The sequence below is a fragment of the Chiloscyllium plagiosum genome, unplaced genomic scaffold, assembly GCF_037043375.1.
Source record: "Chiloscyllium plagiosum isolate Xiang-an unplaced genomic scaffold, Cpla_swu_hap1 HiC_scaffold_8, whole genome shotgun sequence".
NCBI lineage: Eukaryota > Metazoa > Chordata > Chondrichthyes > Orectolobiformes > Hemiscylliidae > Chiloscyllium > Chiloscyllium plagiosum.
This window is the reverse complement of record NW_028270146.1, coordinates 559977-574698: the sequence shown is the minus strand read 5'-3', so window position 1 is coordinate 574698 and position 14722 is coordinate 559977. Positions and strand designations below refer to the sequence as shown.

Below are 14722 nucleotides of genomic sequence, written 5' to 3'. Positions count from 1 at the left end.
TGCGGGTGCCCATGGCTACTCCTTTTGTTTGGAGAAAGTGGGAGGATTGGAAAGAAAAGTTGTTCAGGGTGAGGACGAGTTCGTTCAGTCGAAGGAGGGTGTCGGTGGAAGGGTACTGGGTGGTACGGCGGGAAAGGAAGAAGCGGAGTGCTTTGAGTCCTTCGTGATGGGGGATGGAGGTGTACAGGGACTGGATGTCCATGGTGAAGATGAGGCGTTGGGGACCGGGGAAGCGGAAATCCTGGAGGAGGTGGAGGGCGTGGGTGGTGTCACGAACGTAGGTGGGGAGTTCTTGGACTAATGGGGACAGGACCGTGTCGAGGTATGCAGAGATGAGTTCGGTTGGGCAGGAGCAGGCTGAGACGATGGGTCGTCCGGTATAAGATGCCACATCATCAGTTATTGTATGATGGAGAGGTGTAAGATACCTCATCCTCAGGTGTTCTGTGATGGAGAGCAATAAGATACCACACCCTCAGGTGCTGTATGTTGGAGAGGTATAAGATACCACATCCTCATTTGTTGTATGATGGTGAGGTATAAAATGTCACATCCTTAGTTGCTGTATGAAGTAGAGGTATAAGATACCACACCCTCAGGTGCTGTATGATGGAGAGGTATATCATACCACATCCTTAGGTGCTGTATGATGGAGAGATATAACGTATCACGTCTTCAGGTATTGTATGATGGTGAGGTATAAGATACCACATCCACAATTGCTGTATGATTGAGAGATATAAGATACCACATCCTCAGGTGCTGAATAATGGAGAGGTATACGATTCCACATCCTCAGGTGCTATATGATGGAGAGGTATAAGATGCCACATACTCAGGTGATGTATGATGGTGAGGTATATGATACCACATCCTCAGTTGCTGTATGTTGGAGAGGTATAAGATAACATATCCTCAGTTGCTGTATGATGGAGACGAAAAAGATACCACATCCTCAGACGTTGTATTGATGGACAGGTAAAAGATGCCACATCCTCAGGTGCTGTATGATGGAGAGGTATAACATTATACATCCTCAGTTGCTGTATGATGGTGAGGTATAAAATGCCACATCCTCAGTTGCTGTATGATGGAGAGGTATATCATACCACATCCTTAGGTGCTGTATGATGGAGAGGTATAAGATACCACACCCTCAGATGCTGGATGATGGAGAGATATAAGATACCACATCCTCAGGTGCTATATGATGGAGAGGCATAAGATAGCACACACTCAGTTGCTGTATGATGGAGAGGTATAACGTATCACGTCCTCAGGTATTGTATGATGGTGAGGTATAAGATACCACATCCTCAGTTGCTGTAGGATGGAGAGGTATAAGATACCACATCCTCAGTTGCTGTATGATGGAGAGGTATACGATTCCACATCCTCAGGTGCTATATGATGGAGCGGTGTAATGTACTACATCCTGAGGTGTTGTATGATGGAGAGGTGTAAGATACCACATCCTCAGGTGCTGTATGATGGAGAGGTATAAGATACCACATCCTCACGTGCTGTATGATGGAGAGCTATATGTTACCACACCCTCAGGTGCTGTATGTTGGAGAGGTGTAAGATACCATTCCTCAGGTGTAGTATAACAGAGAGGCATAAGATGCCACATCCTCAGGAGCTGTATGATGGAGAGAAATATGATACCACGTCCTCAGGTGCTGTATGATGGAGAGGTATAAGATACCACATCCTCAGGTGTTGTATTGATGGACAGGTATAAGATATCACATCCTCAGTTACTGTATGATGGAGAGGTGTAAGATAGCAGATACTCAGTTGCTGTGTAAGATACCATATCCTCAGGTGCTGTATGTTGGAGAGGTATAAGATACCACATCCTCAGTTGTTGTATGATGGAAAGGTCTAAGGCACCACGTCCTCTGATGTTGTATTAATGGAGAGGTATAAGATGTCACATCCTCAGGAGCTGTATAATGGAGAGGTATAAGATACCACATCCTCAGTTGCTGCATGATGGAGAGGTATAAGATGCCACATCCTCAGGTGCTGTATGATGGAGAGAAATATGATACCACATCCTCAGGTGCTGCATGATGGACAGGTATAAGATGCCACATCCTCAGGTGCTGTATGTTGGGGAGGTATAAGATACCACATCCTCAGGTGCTGTATGATGGAGAGGTATAAGATGCCACATCCTCAGTTGCTGTATGATGGAGAGGTATAAGATACCACAGCCTCAGGTGATGTATGATGGTGAGGTATAAGATACCACAGCCTCAGGTGCTTTATGATCGAGAGGTATAACATACCACATCCTCAGCTGCCGTATGATGGAGAGGCATAAGATGCCACATCCTCAGGTGCTGTATGACGTGGAGGTATAAGATACCATATCCTTTGATGTTGTATGATGGAGAGGTAGAGAATACCATATCCTCAGGTGCTGTATGATGGAGAGCTATAAGATGCCACATCCTCAAGTGCTGAATGATGGAGAGGAATATGATACCACATCCTCAGTTACTAAATGATGGAGAGGTGTAAGATGGCAGATAATCAGTTGCTGTATGATGGAGAGGTTTACGATACCTCATCCTCAGGTGTTCTGTGATGGAGAGCTTTAACATACCATACCCTCAGGTGCTGTATGTTGGAGAGGTATAAGATACCACATCCTCTGATGCTGTATTAATGGAGAGGTATAAGATGCCACATCCTCAGGTGCAGTATGATGGAGAGGTATAAGATACCACATCCTCAGGTGCAGGATGATGGTGAGGTATAAAATGCCACATCCTCAGTTGCTATATGGTTGAGAGATATAAGATACCACATCCTCAGATGTTGTATGTTAGAGAGGTATAAGATACCACATCCTCTGATGTTGTATTAATGGAGAGGTAGAAGATTCCACATCCTCAGGTGATGTATGTTGGAGAGGTATAAGATACCACATCCTCTGATGTTGTATTAATGGAGAGGTATAAGATATCACATCCTCACTTACTGTATGATGGAGAGGTATAAGATACCTCATCCTCAGGTGTTCTGTGATGGAGAGCTATAAGATATCACATCCTCAGGTGCTGTATGTTGGAGATGTGTAAGATACCACATCCTCAGGTGCTGTATGATGGAGAGATATAAGATACCACATCCTCAGGTACTGTATGATGAAGAGGTATAAGATACCACATTCTCTGTTGCTGTATGATGGAGAGGTATATGATACCACATCCTCAGGTGCTGTATGATGGAGAGGTATAAGATACCACATCCTCAGTTGCTGTATGATGGAGAGGTAAAACATACCACATCCTCAGGTGTTGTTTGTTGGAGAGGTATAAGATACCACGTACTCAGGTGCTGTATGATGGAGAAATGTAAGATACCACATCCTCAGGTGTTGCATTGATGGAGAGGTATAAGATGCCACATCCTGAGGTGTTGTATGATAGACAGGAATAAGATACCACATCCTCAGATGCTGTAAGATAGAGAGGTATAAGACACCAAATCCTCAGGTGTTGTATGATGGTAAGGTATGAGATACCACATCCTCAGGTGCTGTATGATGGTAAGGTATGAGATACCACATCCTCAGGTGCTGTATGATGGAGAGGTATAAGATGCCACATCCTCAGGTGCTGTATGATGGAGAGGTATAAAATGCCATATCCTCAGTTGCTATATGATTGAGAGATATAAGATACCACATCCTCAGATGTTGTATTGATGGAGAGGTATAAGATGCGACATCCTGAGGTGTTGTATGATGGAGAGGTATAACATACCTCATCCTCAGGTGCTGTATGAGGGAGAGGCATAAGATACCACATCCTCAGGTGCAGTATGATGGAGACGTAGAAGATACCACATCCTCTGATTTTGTATTAATGGGGAGATATAAGATACCACATCCTCAGTTACTATATGATGGTGAGGTGTAGGATAGCAGATAATCAGTTGCTGTATGATGGAGAGGTATATGATACCTCATCCTCAGGTGTTCTGTGATGGAGAGCAATAAGATACCATACCCTCAGGTGCTGTATGTTGGAGAGGTATAAGATACCACATCCTCCGATGTTGCATTAATGGAGAGGTATAAGATGCCACATCCTCAGATGCTGTAAGATAGAGAGGTATAAGACACCAAATCCTCAGGTGTTGTATGATGGAGAGGTATAAGATACCACATACTCAGGTGATGTATGATGGTAAGGTATGAGATACCACATCCTCAGGTGCTGTATGATGGAGAGGTATAAGATGCCACATCCTCAGGTGCAGTATGATGGTGAGGTATAAAATGCCACATCCTCAGTTGGTATATGACTGAGAGATATATGATACCACATCCTCAGGTGCAGTATAACGGAGAGGTATAAGATGCCACATCCTCAGGTGCAGTATGATGGAGAGGAATAAGATACCACATCCTCAGGTGCTGTATGATGGTGAGGTATAAGATACCACATCCTCAGGTGCAGTATGATGGAGAGGTATAAGGTACCACATCCTCAGGTGCTGCATGATGGACAGGTATAAGATACCACTCCTCAGGTGCAGTATAACGGAGAGGCATAAGATGCCACAACCTCAGGAGCTGTATAATGGAGAGGAATATGATACCACACCCTCAGATGCTGTATGATGGAGAGGGATAATGTACCACATCCTCACGTGTTGTATGATGGAGAGGTATAAGATACCACACCCTCAGATGTTGTATGATGGAGAGGTATAAGATACCACACCCTCAGGTGATGTATGATGGTGAGGTATAAGATACCACATCCTGAGGTGCTGTATGATGGAGAGGTATAAGATACCACATCCTCAGTTGCTGTATGATGGAGAGCAATAAGATGCCACATCCTCAGGTGCTGTATGATGGAGAGGAATATGATACCACATCCTCAGTTACTATATGATGGAGAGGTGTAAGATAGCAGATAATCAGTTGCTGTATGATGGAGAGGTATATGATACCTCATCCTCAGGTGTTCTGTGATGGAGAGCTTTAAGATACCACACCCTCATGTGCTGTATGTTGGAGTGGTGTAAGATACCACATCCTCTGATGTTGCATTAATGGAGAGGTATAAGATGCCACATCCTCAGGTGCAGTATGATGGAGAGGTATAAGATACCACATCCTCAGGTGCAGGATGATGGTGAGGTATAAAATGCCACATCCTCAGTTGCTATATGGTTGAGAGATATAAGATACCACATCCTCAGATGTTGTATTGATGGAGAGGAAAAAGATACCACATCCTCAGTTACTATATGATGGAGAGGTGTAAGATAGCAGATAATCAGTTACTGTATGCTGGAGAGCTATAAGATACCACACCCTCAGGTGCTGTATGATGGAGAGGTATAACATACCACATCCTCAGGTGTTGTTTGTTGGAGAGGTATAAGATACCATGTCCTCTGGTGCTGTATGATGGAGAGGTATAAGATACCACAACCTCAGATGTTGTATTGATGGAGAGGTATAAGATGCCACATCCTCAGGTGCAGTATGATGGAGAGGTATAAGATACCACATCCTCAGGTGCAGTATGATGGAGAGCTATAAGATGCCACATCCTCAGGTGCTGTATAATGGAGAGGTATAACATACCACATCCTCAGGTGCTGTATGATGCAGAGGTGTAAGATACCAGACCCGCAGATGTTGTATTGATGGAGAGGTATAAGATACCACATCCTCAGGTGTTCTGTGATGGAGAGCTATAAGATACCACACCCTCAGGTGCTGTATGATGGGGAGGTGTAAGATACCACGTCCTCAGTTACTGTATGATGGAGAGGTATAAGATACCTCATCCTCAGGTGTTCTGTGATGGAGAGCTATAAGATACCACACCCTCAGGTGCTGTATGTTGGAGAGGTGTAAGATACCACGTCCTCTGCTGCTGTATGATGGAGAGGTATAAGATACCACATCCTCAGGTGCTGTATGATGGAGAGGTATAAGATACCACATCCTCAGGTGCTGTCTGATGGAGAGGTATAAGATACCACATCCTCAGTTGCTGTGTGATGTGAAGGTATAAGATACCACATCCTCAGGTGCTGTATGATGGAGAGGTATAAGATGCCACATCCTCAGGTGTTGTACTGATGGAGAGGTATAAGATGCCACATCCTCAGATGTTGTATGTTGGAGAGGTGTAAGATATCACTACTCAGGTGCAGTATAACGGAGAGGCATAAGATGCCACATCCTCAGGTGCTGTATGTTGGAGAGGTGTAAGATACCACATCCTCTGATGTTGTATTAATGGAGAGGGAGAAGATGCCACATCCTCAGGTGCTGTATGATGGAAAGGAATAAGATACCACATCCTTAGGTGCAGTATAATGGTAAGGTATAAAATGCCACATCCTCAGTTGCTATATGATTGAGAGATATAAGATACCACATCCTCAGATGTTGTATTGATGGAGAGGTAGAAGATGCGATATCCTCAGGTGCTGTATGATGGAGAGGTATAAGATACCACATCCTCAGTTGCTGTATGATGGAGAGGTATAAGATACCACATTCTCAGGTGCTGATTGATGGAAAGGCATAAGATACCACATCCTCAGGTGCTGTATGATGGAAAGGTAGAAGATACCAGATCCTCAGTTGCTGTATGATGGAGAGGTGTACGATACCACATCCTCTGATGTTGAATTAATGGAGAGGTATAAGATTCCACATCCTCAGGTGCTGTATGATGGAGAGGTACAAGATGCGATATCTTCAGGTGCTGTATAATGGAGAGGTATAAAATTCCACATCCTCAGGTGCTGTATGATGGAGAGATATAAGATGCCACATCCTCTGGTGCTGTATGATGGAGAGGTATAAGATACCACATTCTCAGGTGCTGATTGATGGAAAGGCATAAGATACCACATCCTCAGGTGCTGTATGATGGAGAGGTGTAAGATACCACATCCTCTGATGTTGTATTAATGGAGAGGTAGAAGATACCACATCCTCAGTTACTGTATGATGGTGAGGTATAAGATACCACATCGTCAGGTGCTGTATGATGGAGAGGTATAACATACCACATCCTCTGATGTTGTACTAATGGAGAGGTATAAGATACCACGTCCTCAGGTGCTTTTTGATGGAGAGGTATAAGATACCGCATCCTCAGGTGCTGTATGATGGTGAGGTATAAGATACCACATCCTCAGGTGCTGTATGATGGAGAGATATAAGATACCACATCCTCAGGTGCTGTATGATGGAGAGGTATAAGATACCACATTCTCAGGTGCTGTATAAAGGAGAGGTACAAGATACCACATTCTCAGGTGCTGTATGACGGAGAGGTATAAGATACCACATCCTGAGTTGCTGTGTGATGGAGATGAATAAGATACCACATCCTCAGTTGCTGTATGATGGAGAGGTGTAAGATACCACATCCTGAGTTGCTGTATGATGGAGAGGTGTAAGATACCACATCCTCAGGTGCTGTATGATGGAGAGGTATAAGATACCACATCCTGAGTTGCTGTATGATGGAGAGGTGTAAGATACCACATCCTCAGGTATTGTATGATGGAGAGGTACAATATACCACATCCTCAGGTGCTGTATGATGGAGAGGTATATCATACAACATACTTAGGTGCTGTATGATGGAGACGTATAAGATGCCACATCCTCAGAGTTTGTACAGATGGAGACGTATAACATACCAAATCCTCAGATGCTGTATTGATGAAGAGGGATAAGATGCCACATCTTCAGGTGATCTATGATGGAGAGGTATATGAAACCACATCCTCAGGTGTTGTATGATGGAGTGGTATAAGATACCACATCCTCAGGTGCTGTATGATGGAGGGGTATAAGATACCACATCCTCAGGTGCTGTATAAAGGGAGTGGCATATGATAGCACGCCGTCAGGTGCTGTATGTTGGAGATGTATGACATACCACATCCTCAGGTATTGTATGATGGAGAGGTACAAGTTGCCAAATCCTCAGGTGCTGTATGATAGAGAGGTATATGATGCCACATCATCAGTTGCTGTATGATGGAGGGGTATGAGGTACCACATCCTCAGGTGCTGTATGATGGAGAGGTATAAGATACCACATTCTCAGTTGCTGTATGATGGAGAGGGAGAAGATACCAGACCCTCAGATGTTGTATTGATGGAGAGGTCTAAGACACCACATCCTCTGGTGTTGTATGATGGAGAGATCTAAGACACCACATTCTCAGTTGCTGTATGATGGAGAGGAAAATGAAACCACACCCTCAGATTTTGTATTGATGGACAGGTATAAGATGCCACATCCTCAGGTGCTCTATGATGGAGAGGTATAAGATACCACATTCTCAGGAGTTGTATGATGGAGAGGTCTAAGTCTCCACATCCTCAGTTGCTGTAAGATGGAGAGGAAAATGATACCACACCCTCAGATTTTGTATTGATGGAGAGGGTTAAGATGTCACATCCTCAGTTGCTGTATGATGGAGTGGTATAAGATACCAGACCCTCAGAAGTTGTATTGATGAAGAGGGTTAAGACACCACATCCTCAGTTGCTGTATGATATGAAGCTATAAGATACCACATCCTCAGGTGCTGTGTGATGGAGAGGCATTAGATGCCACATCCTCAGTTGCTGTATGATGGAGAGGTATAAGATACCAAATCCTCAGGTTTTGTATGATGGTGAGGTATAAGATACCACTCCTCAACTGCTCTATGATGGAGAGGCATAAGATAGCACACCCTCAGATGTTGTATTGATGGAGAGGTATAAGATGCCACATCCTCAGGTGCTGTATGATGGAGAGGAATAAGATACCACATGCTCAGGTGCTGTATGATGGAGACGTATAAGATACCACATCCTCAGGTGCTGTATGATAGGGAGGTATAAGATACCACATCCTCAGGTGCTGTATGGTGGGAAGGTATATCATACAACATACTTAGGTGCTGTATGATGGAGAGGTAGAAGATGCCACATCCTCAGTTGTTGTATGATGGAGAGGAAAAAGATACCACATCCTCAGATGTTGTATTGATGGACAGTTATAAGATGCCACATCCTCAGGTGCTCTATGATGGAGAGGTATAAGATACCACATTCTCAGGGGTTGTATGATGGAGAGGTCTAAGTCACCACATCCTCTGGTGTTGTATGACGGAGAGGTCTAAGACACCACATCCTCAGTTGCTGTATGATGGAGAGGAAAATGAAACCACACCCTCAGATTTTGTATTGATGGAGAGGGTTAAGATACCACATCCTCAAGTGCTGTATGAGGGAGAGGTATAACATACCACATCCTCTGATGTTGTACTAATGGAGAGGTATAAGATACCACGTCCTCAGGTGCTTTTTGATGGAGAGGTATAAGATACCGCATCCTCAGGTGCTGTATGATGGTGAGGTATAAGATAGGAGAAAGTGAGGTCTGCAGATGCTGGAGATCAAAGTTGAAACTTTATTGCTGGAACAGCACAGCAGGTCAGGCAGCATCCAGGGAACAGGAGATTCGACGTTTCGGGCACAGGCCCTTCTTCAGGAATGAGCAGAGAGTGTTCAGCAGGAGAAGATAAAAGGTAGGGAGGAGGGACTTGGAGGAGGGGAGTTGGAAATGTGATAGGTGGAAAGAGGTCAAGGTGAGGGTGATAGGTCGGAGTAGGGTGGAGGCGGAGAGGTCAAGAAGAAGACTGCAGGTCAGGAAGGCGGTGCCGGGCTGGAAGGATCCGGCTGAGACAAGGTGGGGGGAGGGGGGATGAAGAAACTGGTGAAGTCCAAGTTCATCCCCTGCGGTTGGAGGGTTCCCAGTCGGAAGATAAGACGCTCCTCCTCCGACCGTCGGGTTGTTGTGGTTTGGCGGTGGATGAGTCCAATGACCTGCATATCCTCGGTGGAGTGGGAGGGGGAGTTGAAATGCTGTGCCACAGGTTGGTTGGGTTGGTTCGTCCGGGTGGCCCAGAGGTGCTCCCTGAATCGCTCCGCAAGTAGGCGGCCAGTCTCCCCAATATAGAGGAGGCCACACCGGCTGCAGCGGATGCAGTAGATGATGTGGGTGGAGGTGCAGGTGAATCTGTGGCGGATATGGAAGTTTCCCTTGGGGCCTTGGAGAGAAGTGAGGGGGGAGGTGTGGGCGCAAGTGTTGCACCTCCTGCGGTTGCAAGGGAAGGTGCCGGGAGTGGTGGTTGGGTCGGTGGGGGGTGTGGATCTGACAAGGGAGTCGCGGAGGGAGTGGTCTCTACGGAAAGCTGATAGGGGAGGGGAGGGAAATATATCCTTGGTGCTGGGGTCTGTTTGGAGGTGGCGGAAGTGACGGCGGATGATGCGCTGTACATGGAGATTGGTGGGGTGGTAGGTGAGGACCAGTGGGGTTCTGTCCTGGTGGCGGTTGGAGGGGCGGGGCTCAAGGGCGGAGGAGCGGGAAGTGGAGGAGATGCGGTGGAGGGCACCGTCGACCACGTCGGGGGGGAAATTGCGGTCCTTGAAGAAGGAGGCCATCTGTGTTGTACGTATTTTGAACTGGTCCTCCTGGGAGCAGATGCGGCGGAGACGAAGGAATTGGGAGAATGGGATGGCGTTTTTACAGGGGGCAGGATGGGAGGAGGTGTAGTCCAGGTAGCTGTGGGAGTCGGTAGGTTTGTAGTAGATGTCCGTGTTGATTCGGTCGCCTGAGATAGAAACAGAAAGGTCTAGGAAGGGGAGGGAGGAGTCCGAGACTGTCCAGGTGAATTTGAGGTCGGGGTGGAAGGTGTTGGTGTAGTGGATAAACTGTTCAACCTCCTCGTGGGAGCACGAGGTAGCGCCGATACAGTCATCAATGTAGCGAAGAAAAAGATGGGGGGTGGGGCCAGTGTAGTTGCGGAAGATGGATTGTTCCACATACCCTACGAAGAGGCAGGCATAGCTGGGGCCCATGCGGGTGCCCATGGCTACTCCTTTTGTTTGGAGAAAGTGGGAGGATTGGAAAGAAAAGTTGTTCAGGGTGAGGACCAGTTCGGTCAGTCGAAGGAGGGTGTCGGTGGAAGGGTACTGGGTGGTACGGCGGGAAAGGAAGAAGCGGAGTGCTTTGAGTCCTTCGTGATGGGGGATGGAGGTGTACAGGGACTGGATGTCCATGGTGAAGATGAGGCGTTGGGGACCGGGGAAGCGGAAATCCTGGAGGAGGTGGAGGGCGTGGGTGGTGTCACGAACGTAGGTGGGGAGTTCTTGGACTAATGGGGACAGGACCGTGTCGAGGTATGCCGAGATGAGTTCGGTTGGGCAGGAGCAGGCTGAGACGATGGGTCGTCCGGGGCAGTCAGGTTTGTGGATTTTGGGCAGGAGGTAGAAACGGGCGGTTCGGGGTTGTGGGACTATGAGGTTGGAGGCGGTGGATGGGAGGTCCCCTGAGGTGATGAGGTTATGGACGGTCTGGGAGATGATGGTTTGGTGGTGGGGGGTGGGGTCATGGTCAAGGGGACGGTAGGAGGAGGTATCTGCGAGCTGGCGTTTGGCCTCAGCGGTGTAAAGGTCAGTGCGCCAAACTACTACTGCGCCTCCCTTGTCAGCTGGTTTGATGGTGAGGTTGGGGTTGCAACGGAGGGAGTGGAGGGCTGCGCGTTCCGAGGGTGAGAGGTTGGAGTGGGTGGGGGGAGTGTGGGAGTTCAGGTAGCGGTTAATATCGCGGCGGCAGTTTGCTATGAAGAGGTCGAGGGCAGGTAGGAGGCCAGCACGGGGTGTCCAGGTGGACGGGGTGTGTTGGAGGTGGGAGAAGGGGTCGTCAGAGGGTGGGCGAGGGTCTTGATTGAAGAAGAAGGCACGGAGGCGAAGGCGGCGGAAGAATTGTTCGGTGTCACTCCGTGTATTGAATTCATTGACCCGAGAACGTGTGGGAATGAAGGTGAGACCTCTGCTGAGGACTGATCTTTCATCCTCAGAGAGGGGCAGGTCCGGAGGGATGGTGAACACACGGCAGGGCGGGGAGCTAGGACCTGGTGTGGGACTGGAGCTGGATGTGGGGGCGGGGTTAGGCCTGGGGGCGGGGACAGAGGTCGGCGGGGGGGCGGGGTTAGGCGCGGTGACGGAACTGGGCCGGGGGGCGGGGTTAGGCGCGGTGACGGATCGCGGCGTGGGGGCGGGGTTAGGCGCGGTGACGGAACTCGGCCGGGGGGCGGAGTTAGGCGTGGTGGCGGAACGCGGCTTGGGGGCGGGGTTAGGCGCGGTGACGGAACTCGGCCGGGGGGCGGGGTTAGGCGTGGTGACGGAACGCGGCCGGGGGGCGGGGTTAGGCGTGGTGACGGAACGCGGCGGGGGGGCGGAGACACATGCGGCGATGTCCGAATGCAGGTTGCTGACGTCACTGGGGGCGGAAGTAGCTGCGGCGACCACGGAGACAGAGTTCTTCCCCGTAGCCGCGGAGGTCGCCAATCTGTTGGCGATTGTCTTCATGACGATCGCAGAGCAGGTTGTCTGTGCGGCGATTCCGGAGGCGGTTGTTTGGGCCGCGATCATGAAGGTTGCGAGGTCGGTGGGGGCGGAAGTGACGTCATCGTCGGCGGCGTCTGCGGCTATTGCCGCGGGCGCTGTAGCGGCCGCGTGTGTAATGGCGCCGGACTGGAGGCCGATGGAAGTTTCTGGAACGGTTGAGGAATCCGGAGTTTGGGGGTAAGTGCATGAAAGTTTTTGGTACTTACTGCCTTTAATTTCCGAAATGGCTAGAAAGAACTGTTTGTTCAGTCTATGGATTCTTCTGTAAATGAAGAACAGTAGAGGTCCTTTACAGGTCTGTGAGAGAGTTGTCCTGAGCTGGGGCAGGTCTGTGAGAGAGTTGTCCTGAGCTGGGGGAGGTCGAGTTGCAGGGAGTGTAGGTACCGGCGCATGGCTGCAAGCGTGGAGTGGATGATCCGGAGGGAGGTCCGTTGCTGGAGGCTGCGGATTTGTTGCAGGTACTGGTAGTCCTGGTTGGGTCCAAATTGTGTTGGTCGGAAGGTGATCTGGAGTCCATGGGGGATCAGTCGGTTCCGTAGGCAGGTGCTGAGGAAGGAGATATGGCTGTGGTAACGAGTCTGCTTCAGAATGTGGCTGAAGAGCTTCTGTGCAGAGGAGATGACCTGGGGTGTGCAGTGAGAGAGGGACTCACTGAGATCTTTGTAGAGAGAGGCAGAGAGCTTCTTCAAGGAAGGCATCCTTGTAAGAGGATTCGCAGTAGGTTGAAATCTTCGAGGAGAAAGTGAGGTCTGCAGATGCTGGAGATCAAAGTTGAAACTTTATTGCTGGAACAGCACAGCAGGTCAGGCAGCATCCAGGGAACAGGAGATTCGACGTTTCGGGCACAGGCCCTTCTTCAGGAATGAGCAGAGAGTGTTCAGCAGGAGAAGATAAAAGGTAGGGAGGAGGGACTTGGAGGAGGGGAGTTGGAAATGTGATAGGTGGAAAGAGGTCAAGGTGAGGGTGATAGGTCGGAGTAGGGTGGAGGCGGAGAGGTCAAGAAGAAGACTGCAGGTCAGGAAGGCGGTGCCGGGCTGGAGGGATCCGGCTGAGACAAGGTGGGGGGAGGGGGGATGAAGAAACTGGTGAAGTCCAAGTTCATCCCCTGCGGTTGGAGGGTTCCCAGTCGGAAGATAAGACGCTCCTCCTCCGACCGTCGGGTTGTTGTGGTTTGGCGGTGGATGAGTCCAATGACCTGCATATCCTCGGTGGAGTGGGAGGGGGAGTTGAAATGCTGTGCCACAGGTTGGTTGGGTTGGTTTGTCCGGGTGGCCCAGAGGTGCTCTCTGAATCGCTCCGCAAGTAGGCGGCCTGTCTCCCCAATATAGAGGAGGCCACACCGGCTGCAGCGGATGCAGTAGATGATGTGGGTGGAGGTGCAGGTGAATCTGTGGCGGATATGGAAGTTTCCCTTGGGGCCTTGGAGAGAAGTGAGGGGGGAGGTGTGGGCGCAAGTGTTGCACCTCCTGCGGTTGCAAGGGAAGGTGCCGGGAGTGGTGGTTGGGTCGGTGGGGGGTGTGGATCTGACAAGGGAGTCGCGGAGGGAGTGGTCTCTACGGAAAGCTGATAGGGGAGGGGAGGGAAATATATCCTTGGTGCTGGGGTCTGTTTGGAGGTGGCGGAAGTGACGGCGGATGATGCGCTGTACATGGAGATTGGTGGGGTGGTAGGTGAGGACCAGTGGGGTTCTGTCCTGGTGGCGGTTGGAGGGGCGGGGCTCAAGGGCGGAGGAGCGGGAAGTGGAGGAGATGCGGTGGAGGGCACCGTCGACCACGTCGGGGGGGAAATTGCGGTCCTTGAAGAAGGAGGCCATCTGTGTTGTACGTATTTTGAACTGGTCCTCCTGGGAGCAGATGCGGCGGAGACGAAGGAATTGGGAGAATGGGATGGCGTTTTTACAGGGGGCAGGATGGGAGGAGGTGTAGTCCAGGTAGCTGTGGGAGTCGGTAGGTTTGTAGTAGATGTCCGTGTTGATTCGGTCGCCTGAGATAGAAACAGAAAGGTCTAGGAAGGGGAGGGAGGAGTCCGAGACTGTCCAGGTGAATTTGAGGTCGGGGTGGAAGGTGTTGGTGTAGTGGATAAACTGTTCAACCTCCTCGTGGGAGCACGAGGTAGCGCCGATACAGTCATCAATGTTGCGAAGAAAAAGATGGGGGGTGGGGCCAGTGTAGTTGCGGAAGATGGATTGTTCCACATACCCTACGAAGAGGCAGGCATAGCTGGGGCCCATGCGGG

At 49.3% G+C, this 14722-nt stretch overlaps 1 protein-coding gene across 1 annotated transcript in view; it reads left to right on the top strand.

The window, feature by feature from the left end:
• The first annotated feature begins 12332 nt into the window (after positions 1 to 12332).
• The window catches only part of LOC148149328 (uncharacterized), a 103036-nt gene continuing 100646 nt past the window's right edge, over positions 12333 to 14722 (top strand). Inside the window, exon 1 of the mRNA XM_087989509.1 lies at positions 12333 to 12664. Coding sequence (XP_087845635.1) covers positions 12333 to 12664 — 332 coding nt within the window. The remainder of the gene's footprint in view (positions 12665 to 14722) is intronic.